The 21,002-nt window shown below is 46.2% G+C and overlaps 1 protein-coding gene across 1 annotated transcript in view; it reads left to right on the top strand.

Annotated features, from left to right (window-relative positions):
• Nucleotides 1-21,002, top strand: part of PECR (peroxisomal trans-2-enoyl-CoA reductase) — a 68,418-nt gene that overhangs the window by 23,624 nt on the left and 23,792 nt on the right. Inside the window, exon 5 of the mRNA XM_033945965.1 lies at nucleotides 15,431-15,527. Coding sequence (XP_033801856.1) covers nucleotides 15,431-15,527 — 97 coding nt within the window. The remainder of the gene's footprint in view (nucleotides 1-15,430; nucleotides 15,528-21,002) is intronic.

Below are 21,002 nucleotides of genomic sequence, written 5' to 3'. Positions count from 1 at the left end.
AATACAATTCAAATACAAATTGAGTAACGCATTAAAAAGCTTGCTTCAGCCTGTGCTTGTTTTCAGCCGACGGTGGCCATCATTTCACTGTGTGACAAACCGTTTCATCAGAGCTCTGTTAGGCAGTAGCGCATGAGAAATCTGGGACTGATGTGTTGCATCAGCTTTTTTTTAAATACGGGACAGGCAAATTCATAACAAACTTGTTAAACAAAGATTTAGGCGTGCTTTAGTCAGCTGTGAATTTCAGTGTCTGTCAGGTGTTTCAAAACAAGAAAGGTTGAGAACCACTAGTGTAAAGAGATAATTATGATGTTTAGAAGTGTCACTTTGGCTTGCCTTCCTGTTAACCACCCAGAATTTATTTGTCTAGAAATGCCACTGGATAACTGGATACTAGTTTGCTTCTTTCCTTCTGGAGAGTGTTTATTCTAAAAGGAAAATGATTTTATGAGAGGGTGCCGAAAAGTTCTCTGCCCAGGCAAGAAGGGAATGACGTGGAATCATGAAGCTTACAAGTTGTTCCACACATTCACCCCTAAGTTCAACACACTTGGCACATTGTGTCTGAAATTTCTGTAACCTTTCCAAGAATACTCTGGTCACTGAAATACTGCTTCACTGCTGCAATCGCCTCCTAATCGCTTGAAAATTGTCACCCTTTCAAACTTTTAAGTTTGGAAACAGAAAATAGTCAGATGGAGCAAGATCTGGTGAGTAGGGTGGATGTTTTATGCACTGAAACAAAAGCAAAAAAAAGAAGAAAACCCAACGATTCCACAGTGAAGGGAAAGACCAAAAACAAAAGAAACTGTGGAAAAGATGTTCTTGATATAGGCGTTTATGCAGTCAACTAAAAGATGCAGGAATATCCACATATACATGAGATGAAGAGGACCCGACATGGTCCGTGTTTCGACAAACACGCCTTCCTCAGGGGTCCTACGAATATGAATGTTGGTGTGAGTGTAAAGAGCAATAAATAATGATGTGTGGATGAGAGCTCACACCCCATTCACATACCCTCCAATAAAAGTAGTTAAAAGGAAAAAACTATATGATGGCCTCCTGCCACTCAAGCAGCAAAACTTGACAACCAAATCTCCACTCTACTAATAGCGACCCCAGACTACAAAACATTCAGAAAAAAAATAGACTATACTGTTCAAGAAATCCCTGGAAGAAGGCCTAACCCCACAAGTCCTCTTCCTTCCCTCCACTAACTCCCCGACCCCCAGAAACAACCTCCTCTACTCTTTATTCTCCCTGAAAATGACCAGACATCTTCTGTAATCCACCTTCTATAACTCTTTTTGTAATCTGCTTTGAACTGCGATGTAATGGTGGAATAGAAATCCCTAATGTAATGTAATGAAGGTGAAATGATAAATGGGTGAGTGAACATTGTGCGAACAAGTTTCAAGTTTTATTTTAATTTGATGAATCACTTATTTAGTTTTACTAAGCGAGATACAACATTAATAATTTTTTTAAAAAGGCATATATTTAAACATGACTTTTAAAATTTAAAATAATGGGTTAGACTGACAGACTTACAGACTGATCAATACATAAGGCAAAGAGGGACAGAACTACATTTCAATATTTTAAAGTACAGCAGAGAACCATAAAAACTGAAAGATAGGGGAAAGCCGACAGTCGACCACCGGTCGATGGCACGGATAGCAGGATGCCCCGACGAAGAAGCCAAGGAAAACTACTCCTACACAAGAGAAGACGACCTCACGGCAAATAAGGGAGAAAAAGCAGGAAGTGACAAATCAGACACAGGAGGGGACGACCACACAGCAAACAAGGGTGATAACACAGGAGCAGTTAAGGATATCGTAATTGAAACTACAGGGACGGCCAAGAGTAGAAGGTCCAAAAAGGTAACACGTAGGGAACTTAGATGTATGTATACGAATGCTAGAAGTCTAGGTAACAAAATGGGGGAACTAGAGACAATAGCAAGACATGACATATTGGATATCATTGGCATAACAGAAACATGGTGGAATGAAGAAAACAAATGGGACACAGTACTACAGGGATACAAGCTGTATAGAAGAGATCGAGTAGGGCAGAAAGGTGGAGGTATTGCTCTATATATTAAGGAGGGAATAGATTCTGTTGAAATGGTTACAACAGAAATGAAAGAGAAGCTTGAGTCACTCTGGATCAAGATTCCTGGTCAATTTGGAGCAGATACGAAAATTGGCCTTTACTATCGTCCCCCAGGACAGGCGGAGGAAACTGACTCAGAAATGATGGAGGAAATCAAACAAGAATGCAAGACAGGCAATGTAATTATATTGGGAGACTTCAATTTCCCAGGGATAGACTGGAAACTAGCAACCTCCAACTGCGGCAAGGAGGCCAAGTTCCTGGAGGTGCTAGGGGATTGCTTCCTGGAACAAATGGTAAAAGAGCCGACAAGAGGCAACGCCACCTTGGACTTGGTCCTAAATGGCCTCACGGGACCGATAACAGTAGTGGAAGTCATGGTTCCACTGGGAACGAGTGATCACAATGTAATTAACTTTAAACTTGACATCGGGAAAGGGAAACATGCCAAAACCTTAACCACCACATTGAACTTTAAAAAGGGTAAATACGATAGCATGAGAGCCATGGTAGAAAAACGACTCGAAAAGAAGGTGGACAAACTTGAAACGGTAGATCAGGCATGGTCCCTACTGAAAAATACTATCACAGAAGCACAAGATCTCTACATTCCGAGGATTTCCAAAGATCGGAGATCAAAGAGCAAAAGAGAACCGGCATGGCTTACCAAACAGGTGAAGGAAGCCATAAAAGAAAAGAAGGACTCTTTCAAAAAATGGAAATACATAAAGACAACCGAAGCCTGGAACAAACATAAAGATGATCAGAAGAAATGTCACAAGGCGGTGAGGGATGCAAAACAGGAATATGAGGAAAAAATAGCCCAGGAGGCCAAAAACTTCAAGCCCTTCTTTAGATACGTGAAAGGGAAAAAACCTGCAAAAGAGGCAGTCGGACCCTTGGACGACCAGGGAAGAAAAGGGTACATCAAGGAAGATAAACAAATCGCAGACAAACTAAATTCCTTCTTTGCGTCCGTCTTTACGAAGGAGGACACCTCAACAATACCTGAAGCGGAGAAAGTGTTTGCAGGAGAAATAGAAGACAGCCTCACCACAGTTGAAGTGGACTTAGACCAGATATACTATCAGATCGACAAACTTAAAAGTGACAAATCCCCTGGACCGGATGGAATTCACCCGAGAGTCTTAAAGGAATTGAAGGTTGAAATCGGAGAGTTATTGCAAAAACTTGCAAACCTGACAATCAGAACTGGACAGATACCGGACGACTGGAGGATAGCGAACGTCGCCCCAATTTTCAAAAAAGGATCAAGAGGGGAACCGGGCAACTATAGACCTGTGAGTCTTACGTCTGTCCCCGGCAATATGGTTGAAGCACTGATCAAGGATAGCATGGTCCGGCACTTGGACGCACACGACTTGATGAAACCCAGTCAACACGGATTCAGGAAAGGGAAATCATGTTTGACGAATTTACTCCAATTTTTTGAGACCGTGAACGAGCAAATTGATAGTGGGAAGCCGGTGGACATAATATACTTGGACTTCCAGAAAGCGTTCGACAAAGTTCCACATGAAAGACTTCTCAGGAAACTACAAAGCCATGGCATAGAGGGGGATATACAAAGATGGATAGGCAAATGGCTGGAAAACCGAAAGCAGAGAGTGGGCATAAATGGGAAGTTCTCCGACTGGGAGAAAGTGACTAGTGGTGTACCCCAGGGCTCGGTACTTGGGCCGATCCTTTTTAATATTTATATCAATGATCTGGAGGAAGGAACATCCAGTGAGATCATCAAGTTTGCAGACGATACAAAACTATGCTGGGCGATCAGATTGCATGAGGATAGAGAGAAACTCCAGAGCGACTTGTGTCGGTTAGAAACATGGGCGGAGAAATGGCAGATGAAGTTCAATGTGGAGAAATGCAAGGTAATGCATTTAGGAAATAAGAATAAGGAATACGAGTATACAATGTCAGGTGCAACTCTGGGGAAGAGTGAACAAGAAAAGGACCTGGGTGTACTGATAGATAGGACCCTGAAGCCGTCGGCACAAAGCGCGGCAGCGGCAAAGAAGGCAAATAGAATGTTGGGCATGATAAAGAAAGGAATCTCGAGTAGATCGGAGAAAGTTATAATGCCGCTTTATAGGGCAATGGTCAGACCACACTTGGAATACTGCGTCCAACATTGGTCTCCCTACCTAAAGAAGGATATAAAACTGCTGGAGAGGGTGCAGAGACGAGCAACAAAACTGGTGAAGGGTATGGAAAAACTGGAATACGAGGACAGACTTATAACACTAGGATTATTCTCCCTTGAGAAAAGGAGACCGTGGGGATATGATCGAGACCTTCAAAATACTGAAAGGAATCTACAAAATAGAGCAGAGAAGATTATTTACGTTGTCCAATTTGACACGGACTAGAGGACATGTAATGAAGCTAAGGGGGGACAGGTTCAGGACTAATGTCAGGAAGTTCTGCTTCACTCAGAGAATGGTTGACACCTGGAATGCCCTCCCAGATGAGATTATTGCGGAATCGACCGTCCTAGGCTTCAAGAGCAAACTAGATGCATATCTCCTTAAGAGAGGCATGTAAGGATATGGTGGACTATAAATTACGACAGGTGTACACCTGGCAGGGCCTCCGCGTGTGCGGATCGCCGGACTTGATGGACCGAAGGTCTGATCCGGAGATGGCATTTCTTATGTTCTTATGTTCTTATAAAAGGAGAGAACATTAGGGAGAGGAAAATAGAAACCTGAAAGAAGCTAGTGTAAAATTTAAGCATAATTTAACGAGAAACAAAATTGCAAACATAGAGGTGATACACAGTATAAGTGGTAGGAAGTGAATGTGTACGTAGTAAGCCAGAATGAAAATTTGTCGGTGCTGGGCGAGATGTCATTTAATAATACTTGATAAAAGTGTGAAACGCAGGTGATACGAGAGATAAGAATGGAGGCCTATACTATGACATCAGAGAAAGCAAATGTGGATGCTGAGAAATCAATATAAAACCTTTGGAAAATTGGAATTAAAACATAATAAGTAAAAGAGAAATGTGAAAAAATATTTTCAAAAAAATTTTATTGTATTTTAAAATTGCAACTGAAAAATTCTTGAAAACTGGAGGTGTAAAGTGGATAAAATGTGCTTAACTTAAAAACAAAAATTAAAATCACATTAAAACTGGTAGAGCAAAATATGTAATAAGGACATAATGAAGTAAAATATTGAAACTCCTAAAAAATATGTCTGTGTAAATCCAGTACGTATCTAAACTGTATTGGAATAAAAATGACAAAAGGGTAAAAACACGTTGAGACATATAAAAGCAGTGAAAGTCTAAAACTGATGATTTGAACATAAGAACATAAGACTTGCCTCTGTCGGGTCAGACCGGAGGTCCATCGAGCCCGGCAGTCCGCTCACGCGGCGGCCCCTTAGGTCCCCAGGACCTGATAGTGCTCCTACCCTAAAACTCACAGACGCTTTTCACTTTTGTCCTGTAGAGTAGTAACCTTCTATCTATACCCTGCAATCCCCTTCAGTCCCTTTTTGAAACCCAGTATTGTACTCTGTCCTATTACCTCCTTTGGAAGCGTTTTCCAGGTGTCCACCACCCTCTGAGTGAAGAAAAACTTCCTTGCATTCGTTTTGAATCCGTCCCCTTTCAGTTTTTTTCCGAGTGACCTCTTGTTTTTGTCGTCCCTGCTAGTCTGAAGAATCTGTCCCTCTCCACCCTCTCTATGCCTCTCATGATTTTATATGTCTGTATCATGTCTCCTCTCAGTCTCCGCTTTTCCAGGGTGAAAAGTGTCCTAACATTTGAGACATGGCAAGACAAAATATGCTAAAGGTTGCTAATATTAGAAGACATTTCTCACCCAGCACTGACAAATTTTCATTCTGGTTTACTATATGCACTACATATGACTTCTATTTTCGCAGTTTGGTTTGTGCATAGCTGTTGTGAAGGAGACAATATTCACTCACCCATTTATCATTTCACATTCATCTCTTCCACATTTCATCATTTATTGCTCTTTACATTCACACCAACATTCAGGTCCTCTTCATCTCATGCATATGTGGATACTTCTGCATCTTTAAATTGACTGAATAAACGCTTACATCAGGAACATCTTTTCCACAGTTTCTTTTGTTTTTGATTTATGTACTGAAACCCCAACTGTGTTATAACATACATCATTTAGCCAGCCTTTTCAGCAAGTGTATTGTCTTGCAAAATGAGAACTCCTTTCCACTGTTTCCCCTCTCCTTTTTTCTTTTCAATGCCTCCTTTAATCAGCACAAGTTACAGTAGTATTCTGCACTAACTCTTTGGCCCCTTGGAAGATAGTCAGTCATTACAACACCTTCCTGATCCTAAAACACCTTGGCCATGACCTTTCCTGCTGACCTTTGGGTCTTGAATTTCCTTGGCCTTGGAGAACCTGAGTGCTGTAATTGCATGGACTGTTGTTTTGTCTTAGGATCATAGTGATATAACCATGTTTTATTAACAGTAACTAGTCGTTCCAAAAAGTTGACACCAGCTCGCTAAAAATGCATCAAAATCATCTTAGAATTGTTCACTCAACATAGTTAGTTTATTTAAAAATTTATATACCGCATAATAACTACCTTATGCAGTTTACAAAATCACATGCATACATAATTCACAAATGCTCAACATGTTTCAACAAGACAAGCAGTTTCTCGTCAGCATTCAAACATTTGGATTCCTACTTGGCCAGCAGCTTCTGCATACCCAGCTGCTTGTGGATTATACACCCAACATGTTCTCTGAATATCTGTAGTGTCTCAGCAATTGTTTTAGCCGCTATTCGCCAATCTACCAAAATCAGTTCATGAAACATAGTAGATGACGGCAGATAAAGACCCGAATGGTCCATCCAGTCTGTCCAACCTGATTCAATTAAAAAATTTTTTTCTTAGCTATTTCTGGGCAAGAATCCAAAGCTCTACCCGGTACTGTGCTTGGGTTTCAACTGCCGAAATCTCCATTAAAACCTACTCCAGCCCATCTATACCCTCCCAGCCATTGAAGCCCTCTCCAGCCCATCCTCCCCCAAATGGCCATATACAGACCGTGCAAGTTTGCCCAGTACTGGCCTTTGTTCAGTATTTAATATTATTTTCTGATTGTAGATTCTCTGTGTTCATCCCACGCTTCTTTGGTTTTCTTCTTCACAACCTCCCTTGGCATTCCAGGCATTCACCATCCTCTCCGTAAAGTAGAATTTCCTAACATTGCTCTTCAATCTACCACCCCTCAACCTCAAATTATGTCCTCTGGTTTTACCATTTTCCTTTCTCTGGAAAAGATTTTATTCTATGTTAATACCCTTCAAGTATTTGAACATCTGAATCATATCTACCCTGTCCCTCCTTTCCTCTAGGGTATATATATTCAGGGCTTCTAGTCTCTCCTCATACGTCTTCTGGCGCAAGCCTCCTATCATTTTCGTCGCCCACCTCTGGACCGCTTCAAGTCTTCTTATGTCCTTTGCCAGATACAGTCTCCAAAACTGAACACAATACTCCAAGTGGGGCCTCACCAATGACCTGTACAGGGGCATCAACACCTTCTTCCTTTTACTGGCTATGCCTCTCTTTATACAGCCCAGCATCCTTCTGGCAGCAGCCACCACCTTGTCACACTGTTTTTTTCACCTTTAGATCTTTGGACACTATCACCCCAAGGTACCTCTCCCCATCCGTGCATATCAGCTTCTCATCTCCCAGCATATACAGTTCAATTTCAGGAGTTGACACTGTTTGAGGCCTCCCAGAACTTGCTGAGTCTTTGGTCTCAAAATCTCCATGCTGAAAGTTTGTACTTACTCACTGTGTAGTATGATGGGCATTTGTCACTCGGTTTTTGCATTATATGTACATTCATGGATTTCCTTTGGAGTTTTCTTCTGCAGGAATATGAACTTAATGATGACTCGGAGTTTCACTCTTTTTGTTGACATGGTGCAATCAATGATCTGAAATCATGTTAAAACATAGCATAACGATTCTGCAAATCATCTTCTCCATCTTCCATTTATGAATCGCAACATACCTATACAGGCTAATGGATTCCTTGCAAAATAAAATAACTCTTTTCAGCTACAGTGGCAAAATAATGCTCAGAATTTAGGAAGTTGGTTGAGCTGAGAACTTTTCAGCACCCCCTCGTACCACAGTATAGAGCAGGGGTGTCAAAAGGTCGATCGTGATCAGCCGGTAGATTGCGAAGGCAACGCGAGTCGATTGCGTTGCCTTCACGTTCTACTTGCTTCCCTACTCAGAAGCGCTGAGCCGACCAACTTCCCCCACCCGACGTCAATTCTGACGTCAGAGAGGAAGTTCTGGGCCAGCCAATCGCTACCTGCCTGGCCCGGAACTTCCTCTATGACTTCAGAAATTACTTCGGGGAGAGGAAATCAGGTCGGCCCGACGCTTCTGTGTGGGGAAGCAGGGAGAGCTTGGGACAGCGGTGGTTTGGAGGCCTGTTTTCCGATTGCGGGGGTGGTGGTTTGGAGGCCTGTTCCCTGATGGCGGCAGCAGTGGCTTGGGAGCAGGCAGGGAGACAAAAAGAAGGGGGAGCAGGGAGACAGAAAGAAAGAAGGGAAAAAGAAAGGAGGCAAGGAGAGAGAAAGACAGAAAGAAAGAAAGAGGGACAAGGAGACAGAAAGAAAGGGGGACAGGAAGACAGAAAGAAAGGGAGCATGGAGAGAAAAAGACAGACAAAAAGAAAGGGGGGCAGGGAGACAGAAAGAAAGAAAGGGGAGGGGGGTAGGGAGAGAGGAAGAAAAAGTTGGCAGAGGGAATGAGGTCTGGAAGCATACCGCAGGCTGAAAGAAGGGATGAAATATTGGATGCACAGTCAGAAGAATAAAGTGCAACCAGAGACTCATAAAATCACCAGACAACAAAGGTAGAAAAAATGATTTTATTTTTAATTTAGTGATCAAAATATGTCCATTTTGAGAATTTTTATCCCAGGACAAGCAGGCATGATATTCTCACATGTGGGTGACGTCATCTACGGAGCCCCAGCGCGGACAGCTTTTCAAGCAAACTTGCTAGAAGTTTCAAGTTTGCACACTGCACCACGCATGTGCATGCCTTCTCGCCCACTAGAGGGCGCATCCCACCTCGTGGTCCTCAGTTCAATTTTTTCCGCGGAGCCAGAAAGCCCTGTGGATTTGAGCTCCAATTTTGCATTGCCTTTCTGCTGCCGCGTTCCGTTTTTTCTATCGATTCGCGGTGCTCTTTTCTTCTTTGTGTTTTTCGTTCGTTTTAAATTAAAAAAAAAAAAAAATTTTTCTTTTCGTTGGGCTCCGGGGGCTCCCGGCAGCCGTGGCCGCGGGACGTCGGTCGTTCCCGGCCTCCTTTTCCGTTGATGTCCCGTCCTGTTACGGGATTTAAGAAGTGCAGCCGGTGTGAGAGGTTACTTTCCATCACTGACCCTCACCGGTGGTGCATTGTTTGTCTCGGGCCGGATCATCCGACAGCTTCGTGTGATCGCTGTGCTACTTTTCAGGCCAGAGCTCTCCGCCGCCGACGAGCCAGAATGGCGGAATTGTTCGCCGGGGACGCGCCGGCAAAGGCCTCGACGTCGGCCTCGGCCCCGGCCTTGACCTCGGCCTCGGCGCCCTCGGGGGCCTCGGCTTCGCCTCGGCCCTCGACTTCGAAGGCGTCCTCGGGAAAACCGGCTTCGGGTAAGTCCTCTGTTCCATCCCCGTCAGCGAAGAAGCCATCCTCTGCCCCGGCTAAGGCGAGTGGGTCGACCCCGGCCCCGCCTCGGACACCGGCATCGCACACCCCGAGGGAATACTCGAGACCGAGGTCGCCCTCCAGGGAGTGTGCTCCGGACGCGGAACTCCCGACCTTCGTCGGGATTCCGGCCTTTCAGGACCTCCTCCGAGCTCTTATTTCATCGGAGCTGTCGGGGGCCCTGGAAGTGTTGCAGCGAGCTTCGGTTTCGGCGGCCTCGACCTCGGAGGCCCCGGCCTCGGCGGCCTCGACCTCGGAGGCCCCGGCCTCGGCGGCCTCGGTCTCGGGTACTGTGGCCCCTTTAACCTCGGCCCCGGCTGTGCCCTCGACCTCGACCTCGGGGGTGCCGCCTGAGCGGAGTGTGCGGCCCAAGGACAAGTTGCGCAGAGTGCGCCGTATTTCCTCCTCCTCCTCCTCGAGGTCTTCCCGGGACGCCTCGCCCTCGACGCGACCTCGGACGGGGCGCCGCTCGAGGAAGCCGAAGCGCCCGCGGGGCTCGCCTCCGAGGCGCGATCGTTCCTCGCCGCTCGGGGGCGAGGCGCTGCAGGTATCGGAGTTGCGCCTCGACAACCCGAGGCTCCTCCGATCTCCTCATGGGAAGTCTTCCCGTGCCGCCTCGCCGAGGAAGAGGGAGAGTGCCCCCCGGACCCCGGGGTCCTCACCCAAGGGTTCTTCGAGACGGAGAAATTCTCCTTCCCCCTCGAGGGCCTTGGAAAGGGAATCCTGGGGCTCGGGGTCGGCCAGGGATCCTCATTATTCCCATGAGGCCTCTCCCCTTTCCTCGGTGGGGAGGTCGAGAACCCCGTCTCCTCCAGCCAGGCCGTCCTCATTTTCCACTTTTGTTCAGGACATGGCCCGAGCCCTGGGGTTGGACCTTATGGTCGGTTCTCAATATTCTAAAGAATTTTTGGAGGAGCAGGACCTTCCCACTCCTCCTAGGGAGGTGCCTAGGCTCCCCCTCAATAGAGTCCTCCTGCAGACCTGGTTGAAGAATTTGTCGAACCCTCTTACAGTCACGTCTGTACCTTCTAAAATGGAAGCGAAGTATAGGACGGTGCCCCCTAAAGGGTTTGAAAAGGCGCAGCTCTCCCACCAGTCTCTTCTGGTGGAGTCTGCCCTTAAGAAATCACAGCCCTCACGGGTTTCTGCGGCGGTTCCACCCGGCAGGGAGGGGCGGACCCTGGACAAGTTTGGCCGTCGCCTCTATTCAAATTCCCTGATGGCCACCAGGGTTCTAAATTATGCCTTCACCTTTTCCTCCTATTTGCGTGGCATGGTGAAGGACCTTCCTCAATATCGAGACTCCTTACCGGACTCCCAAAGAGCAGGATTTGAAAAGTTTATGTCCAACCTGTCTCAATTGCGGTTGTACCTCTTTCATGCGGTGTACGATGCATTTGAGCTGGTTTCGAGGGTGTCGGCCTTCGCAGTGGCCATGCGCCGTCTGGCCTGGCTTCGCACCCTCGATATGGACCCAAACCTGCAGGAACGTCTTGCAGACTTGCCTTGTGTGGGGTCCGAGCTATTTGATGAGTCCTTAGATGCGGCGACCAAACGGTTGTCGGAGCAGGAGCGCTCGTTAGCATCCCTGGTCCGCCCCAAACCTAGGCCCCCGCCGCAGAAACCTTTCCGTCCTCCGCCGCGCCGATACCCTCAGAAGTCGACTCCAGCTTTTTCGAGGCCGCCTCCGAGACGTCCGTCTCAGCGAGGCAGAGGGGGACAAACCCAAGCCCCGGCGCAGGGTCCTTCCAAACCCGCGCCTTCCTTTTGACGGGCTGAGCGGACGGGGCGGGTTCCCCTCCGCGAAATCACAGGAACCCCTTCCCATCGGGGGGCGTCTTCGGTTCTTCTACATGGCCTGGACCGAGATAACATCAGACGCTTGGGTGCTCCGGACCGTCTCCGAGGGCTACTCGCTCAACTTTGTGTCCACGCCACCGGATCAACCCCCAGGGGTTGCCTCTTGCAACCGAGCGCAACTTCCCATCCTTCTGGCCGAGGCCAGGGCTTTGTTGAAGCTTCGGGCGGTCGAACCGGTCCCCAAAGACCAGCTGGGGACGGGATTTTACTCCCGTTACTTTTTGGTCCCAAAAAAGACCGGGGACCTACGCCTCATACTGGACCTCAGGAAGCTCAACAAATTCCTGGTCCGGGAGAAGTTTCGAATGCTGTCTCTCCCGGTTTTATATCCTCTCTTGGAGGGAGGGGACTGGATGTGCTCCCTCGACCTGAAGGAAGCATACACCCATGTTCCGGTGCATCCCGCCTTCCGAAGATTTTTACGGTTCCAGGTGGGAGATCTGCACCTTCAGTACAGGGTCCTGCCCTTCGGCCTGGCCTCGTCCCCTCGAGTCTTCACGAAGTGCATGGTGGTGGTCGCGGCAGCCCTGAGGTCTCGTGGGCTTCATGTGTTCCCTTACCTGGACGATTGGCTCATCAAAGCCCCGACCAGGGAGGGGGTTATCTCAGCGACCCGACTGTCTATAGCCTTCCTGCAGAGCCTCGGGTTCGAGATAAATTTTCCCAAATCACAGTTATCCCCGGCCCAGTCTCTTCAATTTATAGGCGCGGTGCTGGACACTGTGCGCCTGCGCTCGTACCTCCCGCCTCCGCGGTTGGAAACCTTGGTTCGGATGGGCCGTCGAGTTGCTCAACTGCCGGTGGTGTCGGCCCAGCGCATGTTGATACTGCTCGGCCACATGGCATCGACGGTCCACGTCACTCCGTTCGCCAGGCTACACCTGAGGATTCCTCAGTGGACCCTAGCTTCCCAGTGGCGTCAGGATTGCGATCCGGTGTCTCGTCGCATTACGGTGACTCCGCCTTTGCGGAAATCGCTGCGTTGGTGGACCAACTCTTCCAATCTGTCCAGGGGCTTGCTGTTTCTCACCCCTCCCTTTCGCAAGGTTCTAACCACGGACTCCTCGGAGTACGCGTGGGGAGCTCACCTCGACGGTCTTCGAACGCAGGGCCTATGGGCTGCCGAGGACCGTCGGTGTCACATCAACGTGCTGGAACTTCGTGCCATTTTTCTGGCGGTTCGAGCGTTCGACCACATACTGCGAAATCAGGTAGTCCTTGTTCGCACGGACAATCAAGTGGCGATGTACTATGTGAACAAGCAAGGTGGGATGGGTTCTTGGCCCCTCTGCTCGGAGGCTCTTCGCCTGTGGGAGTGGGCAGTCTCCCGGAACATCTTCCTTCGGGCGGTTTACATCCAGGGAGAACAGAACTGTCTGGCAGACAAACTCAGTCGACTTTTACAGCCCCACGAGTGGTCTCTACACACCGGAGTCCTGCGCGAGGTTTTCGATCGCTGGGGAACGCCGCAGGTGGATCTGTTTGCCTCTCCGGAGACCCGCAAACTGCCCCTGTATTGTTCTCGGATGTACTCACGGGATCGTCTGGAGGCGGATGCCTTCCTTCTAGATTGGGAAGGGAGGTTCCTGTATGCGTTCCCTCCCTTTCCTCTGATCATGAGAACGTTAGTGCGTCTCAAATTGTCCGCGGCCACTATGATTCTCATTGCGCCTCGGTGGCCGCGTCAGCACTGGTTCTCCCTGCTACTTCAGCTCAGTACCAGGGATCCTCTGGTTCTGCCTGTGTTTCCTTCTCTGCTGTCTCAGAGTCAAGGATCAATGTTGCATCCCAATCTTCAGTCATTACACCTGACAGCTTGGTTTCTTGCTCCTTAACTTCGCCCGGTCTGTCTCAATCGGTGAGGGAGGTGTTGGAAGCCTCCCGCAAGGTTTCGACTAGGCTTTGTTATTCGCAAAAATGGACCAGGTTTTCCACCTGGTGTTCTTCTTTGCACCTGGATCCTGTTTCGGTTCCGGTGTCCTCGGTCCTGGAATACTTATGGCATCTGTCGCACTCTGGTCTGAAAACAACATCTGTGCGGGTTCATCTTAGTGCCATTTCGGCTTTCCATCAACCGATGGATGGGCGTGTTCTGTCGCTTCATCCTCTGGTGTCACGCTTCATGAAAGGGCTACTCAGGGTTTGTCCCCCTCTTAAGCCTCCTTCCGTCGTATGGGATTTGAATGTGGTTTTGGCTCAACTGATGAAACCTCCGTTTGAGCCACTCGACATGTCTCTCTTGAAATTTCTGACTTGGAAGGTGATTTTTCTGATTGCTCTCACATCCGCTAGGCGGATTGGGGAGTTGCAGGCTTTGGTTGCGGACCCTCCTTTCACTGTCTTCCATCATGATAAGGTGGTTCTCCGCACCCATCCTAAATTTTTACCTAAAGTTGTGTCTGATTTCCACCTCAATCAGTCCATTGTCCTTCCTGTGTTCTTTCCTAAGCCCCACTCCCATCCTGGCGAGACGGCGCTTCACACGCTTGACTGTAAGAGGGCGTTGGCATATTACCTTCAACGCACCAGGTCTCATAGGAAGGTTCCTCAATTGTTTTTGTCCTTTGATCCTAATCGATTAGGTCATCCTGTTTCCAAGCGCACTCTGTCTAACTGGTTAGCTGCTTGTATTTCTTTTTGCTATGCTCAGGCTGGACTTCCGCCCCCGGGCCGAGTCACGGGGCATAAGGTCAGAGCAATGGCAGCCTCTGTAGCCTTCCTCCGTTCTACACCTGTGGAGGACATTTGCAAGGCTGCCACTTGGTCTTCGGTTCATACGTTCACCTCCCACTACTGTCTGGACACTTTGTCCAGAAGCGACGGCCGGTTTGGCCAGTCGGTGTTACGTAACCTGTTTTCTTAATTTGCCATCCTCCCACCTGCCCTTTTTTTTTGGTTGGCTTGGAGGTCACCCACATGTGAGAATATCATTCTCACAACCCGCCCGCCTCCCCGGGGATGGCTTCTTTGCTAGTTATGGAACTGAGGACCACGAGGTGGGATGCGCCCTCTAGTGGGCGAGAAGGCATGCACATGCGTGGTGCAGTGTGCAAACTTGAAACTTCTAGCAAGTTTGCTTGAAAAGCTGTCCGCGCTGGGGCTCCGTAGATGACGTCACCCACATGTGAGAATATATGCCTGCTGTCCCTGGATAACACCTGTTACGGTAAGTAACTGTGCTATATCTGCTGTCTATATTTTGCATTATGGCCCCCTTTACTAAACCACATTAGCAGTTTTTAGTGCAGGGAACCTATGAGCATCGAGAGGAGCGCGGGGCATTCAGCGCAGCTCCCTGCGCTAAAAACCGCTATCACGGTTTAGTGAAAAGGGAGGGGGTATATTTGTCTATTTTTGTATAGTTGTTCCTGAGGTGACAGTGCAAAGAGTCATCTGTCTTGACCTCTTTGAAAAACCCCCAAAATATAAATGATAATTAACATTTTCTCTGCGTACAGTGTGCTTTGTGTTTTAAAAAAAATTTATTGTTGGTAGATCATTTTGACTTGGTCATTTTAAAAGTAGCTCGCAAGTTCAAAAAGTGTGGGCACCCCTGGTAGAGTGTGACAGTGTATTGTATCTAGAGAATCAAATTTTCATTTCACCTGGCTTTCTCAGTGCCTTTTCTGAAAAGTCTTACAGTATTTTGCTCTCATTTTCCACCTTTTAAAAGACACACCGGCGCAGCAAGAGCAGCCGTGGTTAATATGACCAAGAGTTTGGCTATAGAGTGGGCCCACAATGGAGTGAGAATCAATTCTATTTCTCCGGTAGGTAACCGTGAATTTTCGTTCCTCAGGTGGCTATATTCTTCAGTATTTGATGTGGAATAAAGTGTTCTGTTTTGATCTAGAGCAGGGGTGTAAAAATGTCTCTCCTGGAGGGCCGCAATCCATTCGGGTTTTCAGAATTTCCCCAATGAATATGCAAGAGATCTATTTGCATGCACTGCTTTCATTGTATGCTAATAGATCTCATGCATATTCATTGGGGAAATCCTGAAAACCCAACTAGATTGTGGCCCTTCAGGAGGGACATTGACACCCCTGATCTAGAGCAGTGTTTTCCTAATTTCTTCAAGCCAAGTACCCCCCGAGTTCTGAGCAGCAGAGATTTTGAAATGGACAGTTAACTAACTAGGCAACAAACATAACAAATACAGGTCAGTGCATACAGACCAAGACAGTCACTCTTGTATAAATTGGCTCCTTGAAAGTTGGTGTATTCTTCTTTCAAACTGAGTGAAAATGAGACTTAGGGCTTATTTATGAAAACAGAAGAAAAAAAGTTCTCCACAAAAGTTGCTCATAGTGACCAATCCAGTTTCAATTTTTCTCTGGAAAAAATTTCTCCACATTTTTTTTTTTATATATAAATAGGCCCCAATGAACCATAACAAACGTATAGTAACATAGTAGATGATGGCAGATAAAGACCCGAATGGTCCATCCATTCTGCCCAACTTGATTCAATTTAAATTTTTTTAATTTTTTCTTCATAGCTATTTCTGGGCAAAAATCCAAAGCTCTACCCAATACTGTGCTTGGGTTCCAACTGCCAAAATCTCCGTCAAAACCTACTCCAGCCCATCTACACCCTCCCAGCCATTGAAGCCCTCTCTAGCCCATCCTCCTCCAAACGGCCATATACAGACCGTGCAAGTCTGCCCAGTACTGGCCTTAGTTCATTATTTAATATTATTTTCTGATTCGAGATTCTCTGTTCATCCCACACTTCTTTGAACTCAGTCACCGTTTCCTCTCTATCACCTCTCTTGAGAGCACATTAAAGGCATCCATCACCCTCTTCGTAAAGTAGAATTTCCTAACATTGCTCTTGAATCTACCACCCCGCAACCTCAAATTTTGTCCTTTGCTTTTACCATATCCCTTTCTTTGGAAAAGATTTTGTTCTACGTTAATACCTTCAAGTATTTGAACGTCTAAATCATATCTTATCTAACTTAGTAATAAACTCAATCACATATCCCAATCAACCCACCCTAAGACTTCTGGGAGTGATGATAGACAGAAGCTGTACCATGCAACCACAGATCAACAAAACAATACAGAAATAATTTGCGGTCATGCGTAACTTAAGGCAAATCCGAAAATTCTTCGACAGAAAACAATTCCAGCTCATGGTCCAATCCCTAGTCCTAGGACTCTAGACTACTGCAATATCCTTTATCTCCCCTGCCCCGCAGTCATGACAAAACAACAACAAACAGTACAAAACACAGCCCTGAGACTGATTATTTGCTGAAGAAATATTACCATATCACCGTCACATACCTCGACTCACACTGGCTCCCAATACAGCTTATATAAACAACCGCCTTATCCGAACTACCACAACCAGGCAAAGGAAAACCCAGACACCATTCATGCACCCCCCAATCAGAGGCGTCAAACGCAAAAAAATGTACGATGGCCTACTGGCCACGCAGGTAGGGAAACTAGGCCACCAACTATCCAATCTACTGATCACGACACCAGACTACAATACTTTCAGAAAAGAAATAAAATCCCTGCTATTCAAGAAATCCATCAAAATAAACTAACACCGCAGGAAGCATTTCAGTCCCCCGAAGCAACCTGTTCAACTCTGTAACTCTTCTGGAAATATCCAGATAACCTCTTATGTAATCCGCCTTAAACTGCAAGGTAATGTCGGAATAAAAGTCACTTTTTTTGAAGATCCTTTTACCAACTTTATACTGCTGCACTTTAAACTACCTTACTTTACTTTTGAATTATCACTGCCTGATGCATTTTAAACCTGGGTTCCGTGAAGATCTTATCTCTGGATTGGGGACTATCTTAGTGAAAATAGTTTTAATTTCGGGATTTGGGACTCTCTTAGTGGCTAATTCCTTTAAAATTTTGTTTTTACAGTTTTCTCAAGGTCCGCTCCTCTCCTTCCCGCTGCCGCAGAGTGGCAGTACATGTCTTATAAATTGGGCCAGCTTGCAGCACACGCCACAAAGGCATAACAAAGGAATGCACTTAAGGAGCAGGTCCTGTTCCTTAGTTCGCTCCTTTGTGCGTCTCCTAAGTGCCTCTTCAATTGGAGCCTCATAGCGTGGCCTTTATTCATGCTTATTTTGCCAAATATCTTCATTTTAGCTACAACAGTGTTGTTTAATTGTACTCCCAATAGGGTGTCTTCTAACTTGCAAATTCCGGTCCAAAGGAGCTGGTTCCTTCGCTTGTCAGAAGTCTAATTTAATTCATTTAACTCCTTCTACCCACGTACCCACTTTACATGCTAAGGCCCTAAAGGTTGGATTAATTAATGTTCGTTCATTAAAAACTAAGTACCATCTGCTCCAAGATACAGTGATTCAGAACATGGTTAGCAGAAGGGGATGAAAGCTATCTTGCCTATGCATGTCCCCCAGGCTATGGTTATCAGTTTAACCATCGAAAAGGAAAAAAGGAGGTGGTTTGGCAATAATCCATCGGGATTTCTCTCTAAATTAGAATTTTCTTCTCCTATTAATATCTTGGAATTTATTCAATTTAGGTTGAAATCTCACCACTCCTTGGATTACTTACTGCTTTATCTTCCCCCCCCCCCCCATTAGTAGCCAAACTTTGACTTTACTTCAGTCTGCTATTTTTGAGTTTTGTACTTCAGCTTTTAACCCCATTATTTTAGGAGATTTTAATATTCATTTTGATGACAATAAGAACACAGATTTTTTAACTCTTCTGGAGGATTTAAATCTTCAGCCTTTGTTAACCTGTCCTACTCATAATGCAGGGCATATTTTAGATATGGTACTTGTCCCAAAACTACTAAAAGACCAATTCCAAGTTGGAGCTTATACACAATTTCCTTGGTCTGATCATTTTCTTATTACTTTCTCATATTCCGTTAGACCCAATGTTTTTACCCTCAGTCCTAAGATAATAACCTCTCGCGACTACCGTATTTTCTCGCATATAACGCGCGCGTTATACGTGGTTTTTACAAACCGCGCATAACCTTGCGCGTTATACGCGTGAGCGTGTTGTACAAAATTTTTTTTACGTAGTTTCGGCCCCCCCCCCCGATGCCCGATTCATCACCCGGAAGGACCGCTCGCACTCCCACCCCGAAGGACCGCTCGCACCCCCACCCGAAGGACCGCTCACACCCCCACAGCCTCCCCCCCTCCCCCATGGAGAAGCTGTCTACCTTGTTTCCGGATGCCAGCCCAGCTGCTTCCTCTGCCGGCGGTCCTGCCCCTTCTCAGAGCCCTGTGCTGTGCTGCTTCCTCTTCAGGCGGCCCCGCCCTTTCTCTGACATCAGAGAAAGGGCGGGACCGCTGGAAGAGGAAGCAGCGCAGCAGGGCTCAGAGAAGGGGCGGGACCGCCGGCAGAGGAAACAGCTGGGCTCGCTGGCATCCGGAAACAAGGTAGACAGCTTCTCCATGGGGGAGGGGCAGGAGGCTGTGGGGGTGCGAGCGGTCCTTCGGGTGGGGGTACGAGCGGTCCTTCGGGGTGGGAGTGCGAGTGCTCCTTCCGGGTGATGAATCGGGCGTCGGGAGGGGGGTGTGGGTGCGTGCGAGCGGTCCTTCGGGGTGGGGGTGCGAGCGGTCCTGCGGGGGGGGTGAATCGGACGTCGGGGGGGGGGCATCAGGCTTTCAGGGTAGGGACAGGACTTCAAGGGGGAAAGGAGAGTCGGGGCGGGCGAAAAGAGAGTCGGGGTCTCCAGAGGAGAGTCGGGGCGGGCGAAAGGAGAGTCGGGCAGCATGCGCGGTATACGGGTGTGCGCGGTATATAAAAATTTCTGTACATAAATTTGCGTTTTCCGCACGCTATACCCGTGTGCGTGTTTTACACGGGTGCGCGTTATCTACATGAAAATACGGTACTCAAAACTGGATGCTGCTTCTATTTCTTCTAACTTTGTTTCCAGTCTAGCAAAATTATCAGACTCATCCATCGATGAGAAAGTTGTCTCTTGGAAAGCTTCCATTGCCAAACTCTTAGATTCTGTAGCTCCCATTGTTACTTATACCATCTCCCCACGTAAACAAAGAAATCCCTGGTACAGTCCTCAACTTACTCTTATTAAAAGACAATTGAGATCACTTGAAAGAAAATGGCAGCATAACAAGACTTTACACAATTTAAACAAATTCAAGTACCAAGCTACATATTACAAAGCTGAAATAATTCCATCTAAGAAGAATTACTATTCCAAACAAATAAAAAAAGCTAAAAACTCTTCTGTATTATATACCTTAGTGAAAAAATTGACTACGCAGCAGAAAGAGTCACAATTGACTGTACCTTCTGCCCAAGCCATCGCCTCTTATTTCACTACAAAAGTCCAAAAGATAAGAAGTTGCATTTCTAAAGGAAGTGCTGTCGGCTCTCTTTGTTCAGATGACTCTGCTAATAAGTTTTTAAACAAATCTGAATTTACAAACTCTTCATTTAATCCAGCTGAAATTTCAAGTCTTCCTCTGTCTGAATGTTCAAGATTTAACATACCCACCCTTCAGGATCTACAGAGAACCCTAAATACACTAAACATAAAAGATTCCAAATCAGAGATTATTCCTCCACTCTTTCTGAACGCTTTTTTTCATTCTTTGGTTCAGATATTTTAAATCTGATATGCTGTAGCTTAACTACTGGAACATTCCACTGACAGTATATTTATACATAGGGGGGAGGGGGAATGGTATAAAGTTCTATTTAAAGGTTTAATCAATAGATAAGAATACAATATTTATAGGATATTTTTGATTGAAATATTTGTGGGCAGGGTGGGTGGGGAGGGAATAAATTTATGTATTTCTGATAACAATAGAATGAATTTCTTCAAGCGATGTGTAAAAGTTTTAAATGATGTAATATTGTGTACTTGTTGTAAGATGAAAAAATGAATAAAGAATTTGGGAAAAAAAACAACTACTGGAACATTTCCAAAAGCATGGAAAGAAGCAATCATTTACCCAATAATTAAAGACTACAAAATTAGTGCACATAAAGTTTCAAATTACTGACCCATTTCAAATACCCCTTTTTTGGCGTAGCTTACAGAAAAAATAGTTTTCCGCCAAATCTAAGACTCTAAGATCTTCTTCTAAATATCTGCTATCTGTTCCATCTCTAAAGTTTATCAACACAATGAGATCTACCATTTTCTCTGTCAGCGCTCCATCTCTTTTGAATAATATTCCGGTCCACTTACGGGAAGAATCTACTCTTCACCATTTTTTAAAAAAATTCTTTATTCATTTT

The sequence above is a fragment of the Geotrypetes seraphini genome, chromosome 5 (genome assembly GCF_902459505.1).
Source record: "Geotrypetes seraphini chromosome 5, aGeoSer1.1, whole genome shotgun sequence".
NCBI lineage: Eukaryota > Metazoa > Chordata > Amphibia > Gymnophiona > Dermophiidae > Geotrypetes > Geotrypetes seraphini.
The sequence above is the reverse complement of the archived record's forward strand: the minus strand, read 5'-3'. Positions and strand labels throughout refer to the sequence as shown.